The sequence below is a fragment of the Nannobrachium achirus genome (assembly GCF_963921795.1).
Source record: "Nannobrachium achirus genome assembly, chromosome: 10".
Classification (NCBI taxonomy): Eukaryota; Metazoa; Chordata; class Actinopteri; order Myctophiformes; family Myctophidae; genus Nannobrachium; species Nannobrachium achirus.
In genome coordinates this window covers 41,972,162-41,992,781 of record NC_137819.1, presented here as the reverse complement: position 1 = coordinate 41,992,781, position 20,620 = coordinate 41,972,162, and the positions used below count along the sequence as shown (strand labels likewise).

General features: G+C 44.6%; 1 protein-coding gene across 1 annotated transcript in view; it reads right to left on the bottom strand.

Annotated features, from left to right (window-relative positions):
• The window catches only part of LOC308293065 (uncharacterized protein), a gene marked incomplete at both ends in the record, with an annotated part of 27,018 nt that extends 6,939 nt beyond the window's left edge, over positions 1-20,079 (bottom strand). The window contains 5 exons of the mRNA XM_080735495.1: positions 3,220-3,385; positions 6,822-7,010; positions 11,270-11,420; positions 11,970-12,644; positions 19,992-20,079. Of these exons, the coding sequence (XP_080591621.1) occupies positions 3,220-3,385; positions 6,822-7,010; positions 11,270-11,420; positions 11,970-12,644; positions 19,992-20,079 (1,269 nt within the window). The remainder of the gene's footprint in view (positions 1-3,219; positions 3,386-6,821; positions 7,011-11,269; positions 11,421-11,969; positions 12,645-19,991) is intronic.
• Between the last annotated feature and the right edge of the window lie 541 nt (positions 20,080-20,620).

The window sequence follows — 20,620 nt, the reverse complement described above, 5'->3', positions numbered from 1 at the left end:
AGTGCAGCAGCAGTAGCTAGTCAGGGGGAAGTTGCCAGATTTAGATTGAAGATCGTAGTTCAGATGCAAGGAAGAGTTTTGTGGAGCTAAAGCATCTACAAACAACACAGGTAACTTGCAAACTTCCGACTTTTAATTAACACTGAGGATTAAGACGGTGTACTACACCGGATGCACAGCGGGTGAGGTTTTGCATAAGAGGCGGATATGAGGGGGAAAACTGCAGCAGGCGATAGTAGAACTTCTCTGGGCTCTGCTTACCTTGTAGTGGTTATAAGGGTTTCTGGGCTTATAAGGCCAGATATAGCTGCTTGTTGTAGGCCTCTGGAGGGGGTGAGTGAACAGTGAATGGTGACAACACAGTTACAACACAGATACACACAGAACTTGGGGTGAAGGTCACGTTACGCGCTGGATTGTCTCTGGGACGTGCAGAGAATGTTAGAGAGGCAGGGGCTGAAATTTCTAAAAGGGCCTTTAGGTGAAAATATTGAAAATGCTAGACCTCCAAGCTCACACGCTCACAACGCGTCGCGCTGCGACGCGTTGTGAGCTTGGAGGTCGGCTATTTTCGGTACTTGATACCACACAAAACTAAGCATAAAAAAGGCGAATACTGTAGATGTGGCGTAACGGTATGGATTTCTACACAGGGAGGGAAATTCTTTCAACATAAGATGATGCAGAATTCAAGTTCAGGAGAGTTTGAACAAGGCAATTCTCTTGAATGCTGCCTTCATGTATGGCATGAAAAGAGGCCATTTGCATTTCTTTCACCATAGTGAAAACCACATTCATGGTCTGGAGAGGGCACTTTTTACAGACGGATAAAAGGGCAGGGGCTTAAGCCCCCTTTCATGTATACCGGTATGTGTGCACGTGCCTGGCATGTCTAGTGTAGTAGTGTAGTAGCACCCGAGTGAGGGGTGTGTAGTGTATGTGTGTGTGTGAGCATTTGAGTGACACAGGTGACCATGCAAGCACCCACGCAAACACTCAAACCCCACATGGTTGACTGAAGTCCCTCAGGGCACTTTACTAGTGTATTTTCTGTTGTTTTGGGGAAAGCTTTAGGTTACCCCCCCGACCCACAGGTTGAGAACCTCTGTTTTAGACCTTTTAAAATATTTCAATGAAATTCACAATGGCAGTCAATGGGGCTTCATATCAGGCTGAAACCGTGCCCAAATCTGGAGTCCTACATCATACAGGTACAGTAAGTCATATAGACGCCGGTCACATGAAATCTGAGATCCACATTGGAGCCACGCCCTTTTATATGTGCATCCCGAGATCGACATAATTCCCTAGTTTTGTTTTTAGTTTTTGGATAATTCTGCTTATAATGATAACGATATGCCCCAAAATAGGGACGCCAAGAAAGAAAGTGGTTAAACTAAAAGACATCAGACTCAAAAGGCTGACAAACAAAAGAGGCTGTGGGAGAGAAACATACAGTGAGAGACCAAGAGAAAGAGAGGAAGAGAAAGAGAGCGAGAGAGATAAGTAGTACCGTAGCTAGTGAACAACAAACAGAACTAGACAAATATTGTTCCTTCGAAACAATTGTGGGCTCGCTTCAAGCCAGAAAACAATGGCTATAAAATCACAAAATGTCAAGATCGCAGGCAGTGCTCACTTTGACGTTACTGACGTCAAAGATTGGTCCATTTTGTTCCCAAAAATTGTTATGCAAAAGTTGACCCGCTGGTGGCGCTATAACAGGCCAATGTGAGAAGGGTGGTATCTGTTCCTTGACCTATTGGGAATGTGCTTGCAAGATTTCACGCACATTGCAGGCTGTGTTCATGATTTGAGGTGTTTTTGGCTTTGGCCACTTTATCGCTGCTTGCAGCTATATTTATTATTATAATATTTTTGTGTGTGTGTGTGTGTGTGCACTTCATAGGCATATTAGATAAAGGTCCTTAGATAGTGTGTAGAATGTTTCATGCAAATTGCTAAAGAAATCCTAACAGGTTTAAGCGTTTCACAAACTGCTCAAAATGATATAGCGCCCCCGTTTGGCCAATTGGGGTAAGATTGGTTTTAGTGATATTTGGACTAACACTCTACATCTTTGCCAAATGCCATGAACATGTTACTTTGCATGTATGATTTAGAGGCAGAAGAATAATTTGCATAAAACTGCAATATTCATTGAATTTATTAAAAAAGCATGTTTCAATTTTAAAGAAATCCGATCTGACAGATCTTTAGAGATTGGTCCAAAGTTCACGTAAAAAAAGTTTTGTGCACGTGGAGCGAAAATTCCATTTTGAGCAGTTTTACAAACTGCTCAAAATGGCGGAAAATTTAAGGGCGGAGCTTACTTAACAACGACACAGATGTCTTCCGCTTGAGTCAAAGCACGCGTGTAACAAGTTGCATGTCTTCAAACAAAACGAGTCATGACTTATGCCCGTTTGAAGTTTGAATTTTCAAACGCTTCGTATAGCGCCCCCCTTTGGCCGATTGGAATAAAATTGGTTTCGGTGATACTTTGACTAACCCTCCACATCTTTGCCAAATGCCATGAACGTGTAACTTTGCATGTATGATTTAGAGGCCGAAGAATAATTTCCATAAAACCGCAATATTGATTGAATTATTAAAAAATTATATTTCACTTTAAAAGAAATCCGCCGAGATAAATCTGACCGTATTGGTCCAAAGTTCATGTGAAAAAAGTTTTGTGCGCGTAACGAAAAAAAACCCAGGAGGAGATAGATTTTTACTGTTTTTCATATTATTCCGAATTGTGGGAGACCTAAAGGTCAGAGGTCAAAAGTTAGAGGGTAAAAGTTGTTCGGCATGAGGAGACGCATACATGTATACAGGTTTCATGGCTGTACCTAAAACACAGCATGAGCTATCCCTGTTCAAAGTTCGCACTTTCGAAGGCTTCCTACAGCGCCACCATTTGGCCGATTGCTGTATAAAATAATAGCACACTTCGCCACTGTAAGCTGAACACATTGATGTTTTTATTTTCATTTTCTCACTAAGTATGTAGGAGTAGAAAGGAACCGAAGTTCCCGTCTACAGTATGCATGATATGACTGATAGATAAATAATGACAACATCTAAAGTGTGCTCGCCTTTATAGGCGAGCCCACAATAACGGAAAAGAAGACGAAGGGCAGAGAGAGGAGGAGGAGAGCCAATGAGAGGAGAGAAGAGAGAGAGTGTGATGTCAGAGGGGTGGGCGGGGCATACCTGACAGATAATGTTGTCATAGTAGGCCAGGTTGTGGGCGTGGGCTTGGGGAGGGGGCTGTGGGGGGGTGTCGCACAGTTTCCTTACGTTTGGCTGCGAGCCGTCGGCCGTGGTGGACACTGACATGCCGTCCGTCTGGGGCTCCCCGCTCTGGGGGCGGTACTTACTGGAAGGAGGCGGGGACAGAGAGAGACAGACAGACAGACAGACAGACAGAGATATTCATTTGATTGAATAATTAGGGGTCTTCAACGTTTTTTTCCGGCGAAGGGCCACTTCATTGAGAGAGAGATGAAGCAGGACCCCCACTACATGATACATTGTGTTGCAGATTAAACTTTTTAATAGATTTCATAGATAGCTTGTTTGACAGCATTATGTTGGTTTCATATTAATGTGTATTTTCAGACATTTAACCACATAATAAACCATTAATGCTTGAAATATGTGAACTTGACCTTTCACTGTGCACTTAGTCTGCTCTTTTTCCCCCCTCAAAACAAAACCTCTTTGCCGAAAATAGCCGATCTACAAGCTGACAACGCCTCATGGTTGATGACCCCTGGAATACTTTATTAGCAGGATTGATAACAGTACAGGCAGTACGGTCAAAAGTTATGCTAAAAAGGATAACACATAAAAATCCCCAGGTGGCTTGTTTCCATTGTGGTCCATTGTACTCAATAAATCAGTAATACATACAATACAATGCACTCCAATCCAACACTATACAATCCATTATACAAAACATACTGTATATTGGTTGAAAACCTAGTAGCATCAACAAGTAGCCTATATTTACAGAGGAAGGAGGGGTGTTGGTGGTGGGGGGTACCACCCAGTGTTGTACCCGAACGCGTTCAAAGAACGATCGTTCATGAACACGCTCATATTTTGGGCGAACGTGAACTGAACGTAATTGTTTTCGCTTGATGAACGATATTGTCGAACGCGGTCATTCTGACGCCCGTGAACGACGTTCGTCGGCGTTCGTCGGCCGTTCATGCGGCGGTCCGTGCCTCCGCGGTCGTCTGTCCTCTGCTCCTCTCGTCTCTCTTTTCATTCACATGCTCCAATAGTAGGCACTGCACGCAGCTCCTCGTGAACGTTCCTCCGTTGATATGCGGCGCTGTCTGCACTCTGCTGCTGCACTGTGAATCTCCTCCTCGTCTCGCAAGCCTGACTGACTATACTTTGTCCTATGTGTGTTGCACGGCGAAAATAGCTGATCTGCAAGCTCACAACGCGTCGCATCCACGAGACAACGTGAGCTTGTAGATCAGCTACTTTAACCAACGCGGAAACATGCTGTGCACGAGAAACGTCTGCCTTCTAGTGGGGTTCCTTGTACATGTAATTTTTTTTTTTTTTTTTCTAGTGGGGTTCCTTGTACATGTAATTTTTTGTTTTTATTTCAAATGTGTGTTAAAGTTTCTTTCACTTCCAATTTGTAGATTATGGTCTATAGAACAATTTTGGTTAGAGTGTCAAGACAGTAGATTGAAGAAAAATATATTTTTTGCCCTATTTCCAAAATGACCAAAATCGGAATTGTGTTTTTTGAACAATGTCTTAGTTTTCCCACAACTGCTGTGTAATATATATATATTTGTATTGCTATATCAAGTCAATACTGTGTGGGGAATCAATTGGAGTCAAATATTTGTTTTGAATATTATGATATTTCACACAATGAGACAATAACATGGTTATTACATTCAGCCCTTCACAATAAGGGTGCAGGAAGACTGGGAACTAGGCAGTGGGCACATAAATATTGTGGGCACCTCAATGTTAAGTTGGATGAAATTATTGCTGTGTGTGGTTCTATATGGGCTGAGTCAATAATTTTGACAAATAATAGCATGCAGCAACGTCTAAACATTTATATATATATAGACCTTTATATATATATATTTTCCTTTTCTTTTTTTCTTTTTTCTTTTTTTTTGAATTGCCAAAAGTATAAAAAAAATATGGTTAAAAAAAGAACTAAAAAATAACTATGTAGTTCATTTTGGGGAACCATGAACTTTAGTTCATAATGGGGAATTATGAACTAAAAATGAACTAGTTCATTTTAGAAGTTCTGAACTTGAACTTGAACTAGTTCGTTTTTAAAGTGAACTTTCCCAACACTGGTACCACCGTACCAGAACCAGAAGATGCTACTACCAAGGAGAAGTTAAACTATGCTCACTTGTATATTGAGGTCAGCCATTCTTTTAGTTTAGTTTATTGAGTTTGGAGGTACATGGGAAGTGGAGATCTTTAATGGGTTTTATTCCATACAACGGTGGCAGCATATTTAGAATGCATCTTTTCGTTTACAAATGGAACCAAACGGGCCGATTTGGAGCCCCCTCAAGGAACACTGAGGGTCCCTGAAGAGAGGTTTTGTGAGCCCCCCCCCCCCCCCCCCCTTATGCATTGGGTTTATCTGTTGTTTCAGTTCTGTGTGTTTTTGAGAGTTTCTCTCTGTTCTCTTTCTCCCTACGGTGCCAGGCTGTTTGTTTGATGGGCCTCTGGATGCATGATTTGGGTCAGTGCGCACACGCACGCACGCACGCACACACACGCACACACGCACGCACGCACGCACGCACGCACGCACGCACGCACGCACACACGCACAGTCGCACACACGTACACACGTTACACACGCACACACACAGACACATACACAGGCAAACGTGCACGCATACACTCGCAGACACGCGCGCACACACACAGCGACAGTGGCTCAGGAGGCAGAGTGGGCGCTTAGGTGTCCTTGAGCTATAGACACTGCAAACCCCTAATTGGTCCTGCCTTGCATGGTTTCCTCCCCCGTGAATGTGTGTGTGAATGTGATGCAGTTTGAAAAGCGCCTTTTCAGGGCACACGTGCTATTTACCATATAAAGCTAATATAAACATTGACCATTTATATTTACCACACGCACGTCGCACACACATACGACACATGTGCCGTATTAGGTTGGTCAAAATGTATACGTACTGCAGTATAATTCTGTTTGGGGGGTTGGTTAGGTAGAGGAGCCTGATGTGCGTATGAGATGTCACATTGTTGGACTTGCGATGGGGTAAGGGACATAGCCTTGTAAGGACCTTCTCTCATATTCCACCCCCCCTCTTCCCATATTCTATTGAGCTCTCTCCTTTTAGTTCGTCATGGTGACCACTGACAGACAGGTTAATGGGAGCAATATAGAATTGTTCTGTATTTGTCTAAACTCTTGGCATGCCTATAATCTAGTTAAAAAGTCTATTAATAGAAACGGTGTTTGTAGTGTTTGCGTAACACAGAAATACTTATAGTTTCACAGTTACACTCAAACTGGGGTGTTTCTGTTCTGAGTATTTAGGCCTAGTCCTAATACCTGCTTTGGGAAGGGTTGGGTTTTGGACTAACAAACACGCACACATACACCCACACACACACACACACACACACACACACACACACACACGCACGCACGCACGCACGCACGCGCACGCACGCACGCACGCACGCGCACGCACGCACACACGGACACACGGACGCACACACACAAAGACACCGACACACACAGACACCCACGGACACACACGGACACACACCTGCGTTTACGCAGGCGTCTGTTCTCGTTCTTGAGGCGGTGCAGCCTCTTGGAGAAGAAGACGATGATCATGAAGAGGAGGAGCAACACCACGGTGGCCACGCCCACCACCGCACACAGCACCTGGAACTCTGTCACCATCCAATCACAGCGCGTGCCCTTGTTCCAGATGTACTCCTGCACATTACACCTGGAGAGAGACAGAGAGAGAGAGAGAGAGAGAGAGAGAGAGAGAGAGAGAGAGACAAAGAGAGGCAGAGAGAGACATAAAGAGAATATGAGAGTAAGAAAAACACAGACAGAAAGGGACCAATGCATTTGTCATTTTGCCTGTGGTGCCTTAGAGAGTTTCAAATTTAAATAAGAAAAGGGGGTTGCGCATCAACAATGGGTTTTCTCAGTGGAGTGCTAGACCCAAAATACAGTATACTACATATAGGAAGTGAAAACATCCCCAAAAGGTAGCACCAATGCAATGTTCAAAGTTCATGGTTATGCTTCAGTGTTACATATCTTGTGTACAGGTACATAAGAGTAAAACTTCCTTCAGACAATGCAGCAGCATGGTTGTCAGACAGCTACAAAAATATATCCTCAACATGTTGTGAGCTTGTAGAGCTGCTATTTTAAGATATTTTTGGGGCTTTTCTGCCTTTATTTATAGTATACAGTAAAAGCGAGACAGCAAACAGTGAGAGAGAGACCGGGAGTGGCACGCAACAAAGGTTGCTGGGCTCGGGAATTGAACCTACTGTCAGGCTCCATTAGAGCCTTAACCACTAGGCCACCCCTAGAGCTGCTATTTTCAGAAGGTGACTCCACGACGCACACAACTGAGTATAAATCAGGATCAACCCTTTAACCACAAAGGCCAATGGAAAATAACGCTGGCCTGGGGGGGTTGGTGAAAGCTCCATTCATCAATCATTTATGGTCAATCATTTTTCTGCTGTTGCTTAAAAACATTCATGCTGCTGCATCAAGCAAATTGATTTTGTGTTCAGTGTATCAGACCAAACAACAACAACAAATAAAACCAACCAACAACAACAACTACCGGTAGGTCCCCCCCAAAGGGTCCAATCTCAATATTCGTGTTTCTCTTCAGGGGGTCCCTGGCACAACACATATCAATTTGGGGGTCCATTGGCACGAAAACATTTGAGAAGCACTGATTTAGAAGGATTTTTCTAAATCTCAGGTCTTAATGTGTTGACATCCTTGCAGGCTTATGCAAAGGCTAAAAGTAATTTAGATAGCATGTTATGTAGCTGTAACTTTACACCATCAGGCGTCCGGAAACACGACCGGAAACTCTGGTCTCATGCACCTCCAATCGATGGTTTCTTTTGTTATGCAATCGTTTCATTATCCATTTATTCTAACTGGTAGCGCGACTAGCGCGACTAAAGTCATTGATTCGCAATTTCGCATTATGAGGGGAACAAAAACAAGGCAACACCAACCAGAACAAAATCTTATTATCTCCCTTTTTTCCCTTTTTTCCTAAACCGGATCACACGGCTCAGAATGAATACCAGGCTTTCCTCCGCCGCGGTGGAAGCTCTGGTGACACAAGGTTTATCATAGAGCACTGTGTGTGTGTGTGTGTGTGTGTGTGTGTGTGTGTGTGTGTGTGTGTGTGTGTGTGTGTGTGTGTGTGTGTGTGTGTGTGACTGTACTGTATGTCTTCATCCTCAGCAGACAGCATAGTGTCACGCTGCCCTGAGTTCTATCCAGCAAAGCAGCCTTCAGCCTATATAGCTGCCTGTAACTGTTCTGTACTGTATTGGCCCCTAATGAGATCAGAGGATCAGGGCGCACACGAGTGTCTGTGTGTGTGCGTGTGTGAGTAAATTACTCAGCAGCCTAGCAGGTATACGACAAAATGAGCAACAGTAAACCACCGAGCTTATAAGGACAGGTTATACTGTCAAGGTCTGGGTTTGTGTGTGTGTGTGCGTGTCCCTGACCCTTCTATATTGCAATTTTTCTACGGACTTGGGTCAGTCCCTCGGTCACTCCATTACCAGGCATTCCACCAGGTCCACGGACTAATGACCCATGTGATTCTTGCACACGCTCTGAATTTTCAGATGCTCTTTTTTTATTTGGACGCTTCTTCTTTTTATCTTGTTTATCTGACTGGCTATTTTTTCTTTGTTGTCTGCTGTGCCTCTGTGATTTAATACCTATTTTGTGTTTATATGACAATTCACCCTTTGTCAGCCCTCTGATTGGTTCCTGACTGGCCAACCAGAAAAATCCTTCTCTTTTGCTACAGGGGGCGGAGCCGGAGATATGATATTTTTTGCTTTGTCATGATAAATAGGAACATTTTGGAACACAATGGAGTGAATACACAGTGAATATTTGATGAAATGATTAAAAAAAAATCACTATGTGGATTAGCCTTGCATAAACATCTCCTGCTAGACATCTGCATTGTGACTGATGCGAATACATTTTATGTTGAGGGCGAGGCTATATTTCCTCAATTTCCTGGTCAGTGCGAGTCAGCCTAAATGCACTGCTCTCTCTCCCTCTGCCTGTGTCAGAGGATTTATTTTGGTTAAACTAATTAAAACATGTATTTTTGGGGGAAAACCTCCGTTTTGCAATGTAACTACTGTACTTTTTTGTTCCTTTTTTATTAATATCACGTAGATGTTTTTCTTTTGGTACTTTAAATAGCAATAATGAGGCTATGAAAAATCTTGTTTTTATAATGGAAGTGGTCCCACCTAGTAACAGAGCGACATGGGGCGGGACTTGACAAAGACTGAATTGCCACCGGGGCTGAATTTCCCTCGTGGGATCAATACAATTCATTCTATCCTACACATCTTCATGTTTATTCATCAATACATATGCTTGTCTCATCGACCAAACGTCTACTGTTCCTTTGTCAGCCCTGCTGTGATCTTGACAATCCTTGTGGTTCCTATGGTGCTTCCTGTGTTGCTTCCTATGGTGTTTCCCTGTCTTCTATGGCAGTGGTTCCCAAACCTTTTAGCTCGAGACCCAAAAGAGAAATTAAAACAGACAATCTACAAGCTCACAATGCGTCGCGACGCGCCGCATTGTGAGCTTGTAGATTGGCTATTTTCATTACTTCTTAGACATTTATTTTCTTATTTATGGAATTTATTGTATTTATTAATCAAATTACCGTGTTGTGAGCTTGGAGATTGTCTGTTTTCACTACTTCTTAGACATTTATTTTCTAATTTATGAAATGTATTTTATTTATTAATGAAATTACTTAATTAAAATTAAATAAAAGAAGCGCTGGGTCCAGACTCTGCTTGGGAACAGTGTTCTATGCTGCTTCCCTGTCTGTGTCTTCTATAGAGCTTCTATGGCCCTACATTTTATTTCAGAAAATACTGTATCAACCCCAGTCACTAGAGTCTGGATCTCAGACAAAAAAAAAAAAAATAGGTTTACAGGTGTAAAGAAATGGGTGAAATTATGTTTCGTACAAGCTTCCATCATTTGTAGTTTTCAGGAAGGGGAAGAAGAAGAATAGAGATATAAAGAAAGTACAAGGAAAACAGGTCAGACAGAAAGCTGATAAAATATGCTTGATGTGGTGAATTACTTACCCTGCCTACTGTATGCAAAAGGGATTTCCATTTTAATGGTTCATAAGGTTGAATCTATCATCCCAAGTTCCAACCAGAAGAATTTATATAGAGGGATACATTTTCACTCAACATTCAGTTCCATAGAATGTCAAGCCAATGCCTCATGAAGAGGCTACTGAATGTGTTGACATTTATGTGCCCTTACTACTGGACGATAGAATAACAAGAGCTGTGCAATAAAAATTGAATCCTCACTGGATTTCAGCCAACCACTTGTTATGTCCACATTCTGCACAAAGCAGCGACTTGTGCCAGTGGTGGAAGAAGAAGTAAAAGTATCAAAAGCTCACAATGCACATTGTGAACTTGTAGATTGTCTATTTTCAAATGGCCACAAGTGGTAATCTGTCTGTTTTCTAATAATAATTACAATCTACTTAGTAGCTAGTAACTTTTACGTTTTGTGGAGTGGAGTAAAAAGTACAATATTTGAGATGAAGTGGATTAGAAGTAAAAGCATAGAACATTGGAAATACCCAAGTAACATATAAACCACACCCAGTGTGAAGTGAGTGGTGCCTTTGAGAATAAATACTAATGTATGATGTAATTGTTGTGGTGTCATGGTTTGCTTTGCGAGACATACGGACGGACATGCGGACAGACATACACACATAGTCAGATGTAGGAGTGGTTGGCGCCGCTCAAAAATACCTCAGAATTACTGTGGTACAGTACTTGAGTAAATGTTCTTTACACCACAGGTGTGTGTGTGTGTGTGTGTGTGTGTGTGTGTGTGTGTGTGTGTGTGTGTGTGTGTGTGTGTGTGTGTGTGTGTGTGCAGTGCATGTGTCTTTACCTGCAGAAAGCTCCCTGTCCGGCCACCGCGGTGCACACACCTCCGTTGTAGCAGAAGTTAGGGTCTGCGTCGCACTGGGACACGCACACGCCGCCGGCCTCCGAACGCACGAAACCCAGCATGCAGCCGTCGGGCCCCAAGGCACCACCACCTAAACCAGTGGTGTAAAAAGTACTCACACGTTTTACTTAAGTGAAAGTATCAACTCTGCGATATGTAAATACTCTGTTACAAGTAAAAGCCCGGAATTCAAAATGAGTTTACTTGGGTAAAAGCACAAAAGCATTGGTATCATAATGTAATTAAAGTACCAAAAGTAAAAGTACTCATTATGCAGAATGTACCATTTCAAATGTATAAAAATCTATTGAAAATAGCAGATCTATAAGCTCACAATGCATCGCATCGCGACACATTGTGAGCTTGTAGATCGGCTATTTTCAAATGGCCAAAATATATATAGGGCTGAAGTGGTCAATGTATTATGTTTTGTAAAAATAATCTAACAAAGTAACTAGTAGTAGTGACTAACTAACATTTCAAATAATTGTAGTGGAGTAAAAGTACAGTATTTGCCTCTGTGATGTAGTGGAGTAGAAGTAAAAGTATTGTAAATTGGATAAGTAGAGCTACAAACACCTGTAATTAAGTAGGCTACAGTACTTAAGTAAATCTACTTAAGTTACTTTCCACCACTGACCTAAACCCAAACCCTGGCCCTTGTCCGGGCCCCCCGGGCCCGGCGCGGAGGCAGCGGGCATCCGGGACGACCCGCCGCCGGTGGACTTTGTGTTGTCAGGCGACCCAGCCAGGAGGGGGTTCTCGTCCTCCATGTTGGGCGGGGGCGACGGGGAGGGCTCGGGCTCGGGGGTGGTGTCCAGGGCGGAGAGGTCGTCGTCGGGGGCCAGGTAGTCGTAGAAGTCGGAGAGGGTCCACGCCGTGGGGTCTCCTCCTCCTCCTCCTCCACCCGCCTTCTGCTTCTGAGGCACCGGCACCCTGGGCCAGTCGGCGGGGTCGTCTGAGGGCACCGTGTCCGGCGCGGGGCTGTGGAACTCCACCGTGATGACGTCATCGGACAAGGGGTTCCCCGGCTGGTCGGGCCCGGCCCCGCCTCCGGCCGTAAGCTCCTCCCCCGCCACGGGCAGGTCCTCCTCTTCGAAGTCTAGGCGGGCGTGTTGTTGCTGTTTGTGAGAGCGGTGGTGAGAGCTGCTGTGTGGGAGTCCTGCCCCGAGACCGATCAGGTGGTCGCGCTCTGCCGAGTCGTCGCTGAGTGCCGTCGTCCTGGCGCCGAAGGCCTCCTTGCTGACGGATGATTGGTTGTTGTTGTGGTGATGATGATGATGCTTCCTGCTACCTGCGGCCAATGAGTGCCTCCCTGTCGGTCAGGACACAGGGAAAAGGCAACAGAACTTCAGTCAAACAAATCATATATTTACATTTAGTCATATTTGTCAGAACTTGTCAGAACACAGTCAACTCTGGAGTGCTTATTTAACACTGAAAAAGTAAAAAATGTACCTGTACATGTACTTGTACATGTACATGCTTCGTATAACAATATCTCAAATGAAGGCAACATAATAGTGGTGATAATGGAAGCCTAACCACCTCCTGCCTCTCTTACAGTTCAGACCACAGACAATGACTCTATATGCATAATGCAGTAAAGCTAATGGCTCCAAAGATGGATCATGCATGCTCTGTCAAAGATATTTGTGGCGAAGCACCAGGGAAACTGGCAGAAAAAGACTCGCTCACTGAATAAACTATTAAGGAAGACTCTTTGGACAGAGTCAAGAAAATAGCATTTATTTTATTTTAACATAATAGTCATAAAGTCCTCAGTGCTCAAAGTGAGGGGGGCGAAAATAGTATCAAACGTTTGGGTCATAGGACCTTCTCAGTGCTGCTATATAGCTTATTCTGCCAGTTTTCCTTTATGTTTTTGAGACCACCGCACCTGCAGTCAACCCTGAACAGAGGACAAAGAAGGGGGCTAAACGGTTTACCCTGCACTTTGGAGAAACACCAGGGGTGCAGGAAAAAATCGATTCGAATTCGAATCGTGTTTCTAACATGGTAAGATTCAGAATCGATTCTCATTTTCCAAAAATCTATTTTTTATTAGATATTATTATTATTATATGATTTTTTTATTACAATAATGTATTAGATATTATGTTGTGTTTGTACAAGTTAAAAAAAATGTGTGCAAGCATTGAATAAATCAGACATGTCTGATTTACCTTTGTGTGTTTACATTATTGCAATAAGTTGATAAAACCTTTACAATTATAAAAGCTACATAATGTACTCTGCTTTCATGCCTGCAGACTAGAGTAGATCCTGATATATGAATTGAATAGAGATTCGTTTTGAATAGAGAATCCTTTTGAATAGAGAATCGTTTTTAAATCGGAAAATAATCGTTTCTGAATTCGAATCGTTTGGATTTGAAAGAATCGAATCGTGAATCGTGACCCCAAGTATCGATTCTGAATCGAATCGTGGGATACCCAAAGATTCGCAGCCCTAAGAAACACCTGAAAATGTTTGGCTGTATCATGACAATTTTCAATATATTTACTCATGATTATACTAATCTTTAAGAGACCTTTACATAAACAACATTCTACTGGATTGATCCACTCACAGATTGCAACATAGGAAGGAGAAATCAGGTGCACCTGAACTGCAAACTAAGTGATTGATTGACTGAAGTCAGAGGGAGTGCTGACAGCTGAGGCGTGTGTGTGTGTGTGTGTGTGTGTGTGTGTGTGTGTGTGTGTGTGTGTGTGTGTGTGGTCATCAGTCTACAGTACACAGGATTAGGAACAGTCATTGACTAATGTGCTCCACTGACCGACCGACACTGTCCCAGGATTAGATTAGGATTTACAGCTAAAGGTTAGAACTTGACCGACCGACCGGCCACTGACTCCCAATGTACTCAGTGATCACCAGTGAGAGAGAGAGAGAGAGAGAGAGAGAGAGAGAGAGAGAGAGAGAGAGAGAGAGAGAGAGAGAGAGAGAGAGAGAGAGAGGCATGCTGGCAGAGAGCAAGCGACAGACAGAGACAAATGGACCCAAATCTTCTTCCTTCCCGGGTTAATTTGGGTCCATTTTTAGACTAGAATCAGTGTTCAATTATTACTGAGAATTTCACACACACACACACACACACACACACACACACACACACACACACACACACACACACACACACACACACACACACATCTTCCCCGTTGGAGTGGTGTGTGAAAGCACTTGGCTTGACGACGCGCCCTGTCCCACGACCACCACCAGTGTTCACCGTGGCCAATGAGATCGGTGCATTCAACTTGGTCCCAACGGTAACACTGCATTCATTCAGTGTCTGTCTGTCTGTCTGTCTGTCTGTCTGTCTGTCTGTCTGTCTGTCTGTCTGTCTGCCTGTCTGCCCCTTTTTCATTCACACCCGACACAAAAAACCCATCCGAACGTGCCTCCAGTCACGGAGACGGAACCCAGAGATTCACACTCACTCACACACATATGCACGCACGTGCACGCACACGCTGCTGCTGTTGCCATGGTGAAATGTAAAGAGGTACCGCGTTGAAAGGAGGAGAGGAGGAAACAGGAGAGGAAGGAGAGGAAAAGAGACAGAGAATTCAGTGTTCCCACCCTCTCTCTTTCTCTCTCTCTCTCTCCCTCTGTGTGTGTGTGTGTGTGTGTGTGTGTGTGTGTGTGTGTGTGTGTGTGTGTGTGTGTGTGTGTGTGTGTGTGTGTGTGTGTCTGGGTTTTGAATCAGCCAGTCAGTCAGTGAGTGCATCATGTCAGCTCTTCTCCCATGATAACTGCAATAAAATGCTCGTCAGGTTGTCAAGCAGAATTTATTGACAGAGGGGTGCGGCAGCAGTGGCTCAGGAGGTAGAGCAGCCGTTTTTATTTCCAAAAGGTTCTCTTCTCAGTTTTATATGAGTGTCCTTGAGCAAGACACTTAACCCCTCCTGATGAGCACATTCACCTTGTATGGCTTCAGAATCAGCTTTATTGTCACAACACAGGTTTAAGTAAAGAAGTTGGTGAAATTCATTTTTGTATGTTGTTCCCATCGCATCGTTATTTTCCATAGAAGAAAGAATGGGAAGGGGGGGGGGGGGGGGGGTGAGGTCAAGCAAGAAAAACAAAGAACAAATATATCTATATATTTACACAGCTACATAGCTGTCAGTGTTTAAATTGGTAAACATAAAAATGCTGTTAATCGCTTCAACGCTGTTCAATCGATTACACACCCCATGTAGGAGATTTTTAATTTTCAAAATGATTAGTTTAGGGATGGGACAAAAACGAAACAATTTGAAGGCTTCATGATTGAAAATAAGTAATTGTTGGGGTGAAGTAGGCTACTTTAAGCAAGCACCATTTAGGCTACTATATTTATTTTACAGAGAGAGAGAGAGAGAGAGAGAGAGAGAGAGAGAGAGAGAGAGAGAAAGAGAGAGAGAGAGAGAGAGAGGGGAGGTGCAGACAGAGACGCTGAGTGGGAGTGAGAGACTGACATTCTCTCTTGACTAAAACACTTATTAAAAGCTCTCTGAACGCCCGTCCTGTCCATTAATTCCATCACTGGGATGCTTAGTGATGTCCATTGGCGTCGTCAGTGGAGCTGGTCACTCAGCGACTACCAGAGGACAACGAGGTTTGATGTAGAGGGGAAAGAGAGCAGATCAAGTACAAAGTGAAAGGTCAAGTTTATTAAGTATTGACGGTTTTAAGTGGTTAAATGCCTGAAAATACACATTAATGAGAATCCACTGATGGCAGTGCTGTCAAACAACTCTATTAGGCTATCTATGAAATGGAAAGGTTTCATCTGCATCACAATTTTATACAATATGTAGTGGGGGGAGGGCTGCTTCATCTCTCCCTCAGCTAAGGGGTCCTTGGTCTGAAAAACGTTGAAGACCCCTGGCATTGAGAGAGGCTACAAGAGCTCAGACAAATGTCACGTTCGATACAATCTGCATCTCAGAATCGGCCGCCTTAATAGCGGAGGTTCAGCGGCTCACCTCTAGCATCACGCTGAGCATGTGGTCGCTATGGAAACAGGTTTCCTCCTGAAGCCCCTGGGATTGGCCAAAGCCTCCCATATGGCCTTCCCTTCCCTTCAGCGGTGGCGGCGGCAGGTCAGAAAGGGATTCTGGGGGACGGTCTTCGCCATAATCATTGATGAACAGACAGTCCTTCATTTGTTTCTTCTTTTTTTTTTTTTTTACTTCATTAACCCTGGCCTCCCTAGTAGGGATGGGACGATGGGACGATACACAATATTATCGTTTATCGTGATAAAAACACTCACAATAATCGTATCGTGGAGATTTCATTTATCGTGATATTGTCCTCCGTCACGCACTGGGATCAATTCACCTTTTATTTGCCGAGCTGCATTATCCGGTACCACTTAAACCCTCTATAATTGGTAAAAGGTACTTATAAGATACGTACTCGATACAGTCTTTTTTTCACTCTCTATCGAACGTCTTTGCAAAAAAAATCACGTTCTGACGCGTTGTTAGCTTGTAGATCTGCTATTTTTTGGGCAAATGTTCCGCCCCAGGATAATGGATTTGGATTATCGCGATAATATCGTAAATCACGATTTCTTTTGTCACAATAATCATGATATGACATATTGGAGGTCCCATCCCTAACCTCCAATCAGTACAGTGCTCATATTAAATGTTCTCACGTTACACCTGCGATAATTCTCTAAAGAAAAGCTGATCCACATGTCTCAATGTGTCAGGCAGAGGTCTTCAACCACTTGACCATACACATCTCTGTTACCAGCCACTTTTAGTAGGCTAGCCGTTCGTCCAGACTCTCTCCCCCCCAATGATGAGTGTGAACAACGCGTGTGTGTGTGTGTGCGTATGTGTGTGCGTGCGTATGTGCATGCGTGCGTGTATGTGTGTTGCAGAGGCTGTGATATGATATGATATGATGCATTGTGACATATCGAATCTTTCCAGGGCTACAGGGCAGATGGACTTCACAGCAAGCGTTCAGTCAAGCAGAGTGGACAGACTGGACACACACACACACACACACACACACACACACACACACACACACACACACACACACACACACACACACACACACACACACACAAACACACACACACACACACACACACACACACACACACACACACACACACACACACAGCAAGGTGTTACACCTTGTGTAGCTGGATCACGTCCACGTTCTGTTGTCTTTGGCTACGGAGGATGGATGCATCGTGTGTGTGTGTGTGTGTGTGTGTGTGTGTGTGTGTGTGTGTGTGTGTGTGTGTGTGTGTGTGTGTGTGTCTGTGTGTCTGTGTGTGTCTGTGTGTGTGCCTGGGCGTGCGTGTGCACGTGTGTGTGTCTGTGTGAGCAAGCTGTGCCCATTCAAGATCGCTGGCTCTGCTTGGTTTTTTAGCCTACTCAGGAAGCTTCAAAAATATAATCTGTATCCGAGATATAGTGGAGTAGTAGTAAAAGTATTGAAGATTGGAAATACTCAAGTAGGCCTATAGGCCTACAAAATTATACTTAAGTAAATTTACTTATAGCTACTTTGCACTAGTTTTCTTTATCTTATTATATCTTATATAAATCATGATCTTATATGATGATCTTATAGGTTATGTGTGCCGAAGTCAGGGTTTCATTTCAGTCAGATTATAAGGGATTATAACATCTCCAGATTACACTGAGATGTCTGTGTTGGTGGCATGACGCCAACGTGTCTATTTAGCGGCCAATATGTCACATGCTTAACGCTTGATTACACATCGAGGGCGCGTGGCGCTGTGCGTAGGTTGGGTGTGTGTGTGTGTGTGTGTGTGTGCGTGTGTGTGTGTGTGTGTGTGTGTGTGTGTGTGTGTGTGATAACGGCGCGTGAACCCAGGCGACCCCCCCCCCCCCCCTGTTGCTGGGCAGTGGCTCCACATTGTTTTTTTTCCCCTCCACCTTTTTCTTTCAAACCAGATAGGCTACGGTGCAGTGGAAAGAGAAGAGGTTTGTCCAGGTTTAGTGCTCCCATCACTAAACCGTAATTAAGGCCTACACATTCTGATTCCTACGTATTTCTGCCCTGTAGCAGGAATAACCCCAGATCCGCTTGGTGAGAGCTGTGTGAGTAGGTTACTGTTACACGAGAGAGAGAGAGGGGGCAGAGAGAGAGAGAGAGAGATAAGAGGGGCAGCAGAGAGAGAGAGGGAGAGAGAGAGAGAGAGAGAGAGAGAGAGAGAGAGAGAGAGAGAGAGAGAGAGAGAGAGATAAGAGGGGAAGCAGAGAGAGAGAGGGAGAGAGAGAGACAGAGAGAGAGAGAGATGGAGAGAGAGAGAGAGAGAGAGAGAGAGGTAGTAGTAGTAGTATCCTATTTGAAGGGCTGTGGTTGTCTGGGGTCTTGGGTGAATGTCTGGAGGAATCCGGCTCCTTTCAGGGACATGAATGGCTCTCCCGCAGCCCGGCCACGGTGCAACTAATCCAGCCATTGTCTTTGCCACGCACCGCCCCGGGAGCATCACAGCTGCAGTGCATGTGCAGTCAGACCACATCTCTCTCTCTCCAGTAGTCTCTCTCTCTCTCCATGCACGAACTGGGGCAGTGGGGCATGCATGCATGCGGCCAGGACCCATTTCATGACCAGAGCCATCAGTGATCGATAGGTTAAAACAAAAAAAAAAGAGCAAGCCAGAGAGATAGATGCTATACACCATGGGTCTGCAACAGGGGTTCCGGGACCCCTAGGGGGTCCTCAGAGATAGCCTACTGCATATCTTTGGATCTTGGGAATTTTTTAGACAAATTGAACCCTTACGGGAAAAAAGAGCAGACCAAGTACATATAGCGTCCAAAGGTCAAGTTGACAAAGTATTGAGGGTTTAAGTCCTTAAATACACATGATAATACACATTAACATGCATTCCATGTAGTGGGAGATTGTGCCTGCTTCATCTCTGTCTCAGCAAAGGGGACCTCTGCCTTAAAAAGGACCCCTGCCCTGCAAACCCCACAGTGACTGAGAGAGGGACAGAGAGCTGAGCTGATCAAATGTGATCAGTTCACGTCATATTTTGTCACTCACCACACTGTCAGATCACATCCATGTATATGTGTGTATGTGAGCCATGTTGAACTAACACTGCTGCAGCTGAACAGCTGTTGCTGTGTCATTCATTGCATGCGCTTTACATGCATCATGCATGATGCATGTAAAGCATGTAGTCTCATCCCTGATTATATGCAATCATGCATGCATGCATGCATGAGCCATGTGTTCATGATGCAAGAAGGTGTGAATTTGCTTACACACACACACACACACACACACACACACACACACACACACACACACACACACACACACACACACACACACACACACACACACACACGCCAGAGGCGTCAATTGGGTATGGCAAGATATGGCAGCTGCCATACCTTTGGCTAGTGGCTACAGGAGGAAATAATAAAATGTACTTTTCACCGTGCCTGTTGCTAAGGTATGGCAACATAACTGGTGTCTTGCGCCCTCACGGTGCAAGACACCAGTCATGTTGCCATACCTTAGCTTTTTCTGAACTGACGCCACTGCCACAAACACACACACACACACACACACACACACACACACACACACACACACACAGGGTGGGTCTCTCTCTCTCTGGACTCACCGTGAGCAGAAAGCGGTGTGATGAGCACCATGGAGACGGTCAGCAGCACCTGCCACATCCCCAGCCGACTGTCACCGCCGCGCGCCATTCCGTGTCCCTTAACCCACGTACAGTGACACTCACTCACTCACTCACTGAGACACACACACACGGAGATACACCGACCGGACCGATGGTCCGATGCGAACCGGAGTGGACTCAGTCGCTGTAATCCAAACGAATGGATGGATGGATGATGGATGATCAGAGTTCAGACGGCGAGGTGCGTCCTCGCCATGTCGCCGCTATCCCTCTCCTCTCCTCCCGTTCTGCGTCCTAACGGCACCGCGGCGGTTCCATTGTCCAGTGACGGTCGGTGGCGTTCTTTTCCTTCCACACCTCGTGCAGCTACTGGCCTGGGTGTGTGTGTGTGTATGTTTGTGTGTGTGCGCGCGTGTATGTGTGTGTCTTCCAGCCCAGTGCCAGCACGGAGGGAGGAGCGCGCACGGTAAAAAATCAGTGAAGGATTTTTAATGAGCCCCGGTCCGTTCCTGGCTGCGTCTGATCGTTTCCGTTTGTAATCCCCTCTCTCTCCTTGCCGTCCGGCCGTCCTTTGGCTGTGGATTCGGGAACGGCGCAGCAACGTGCGT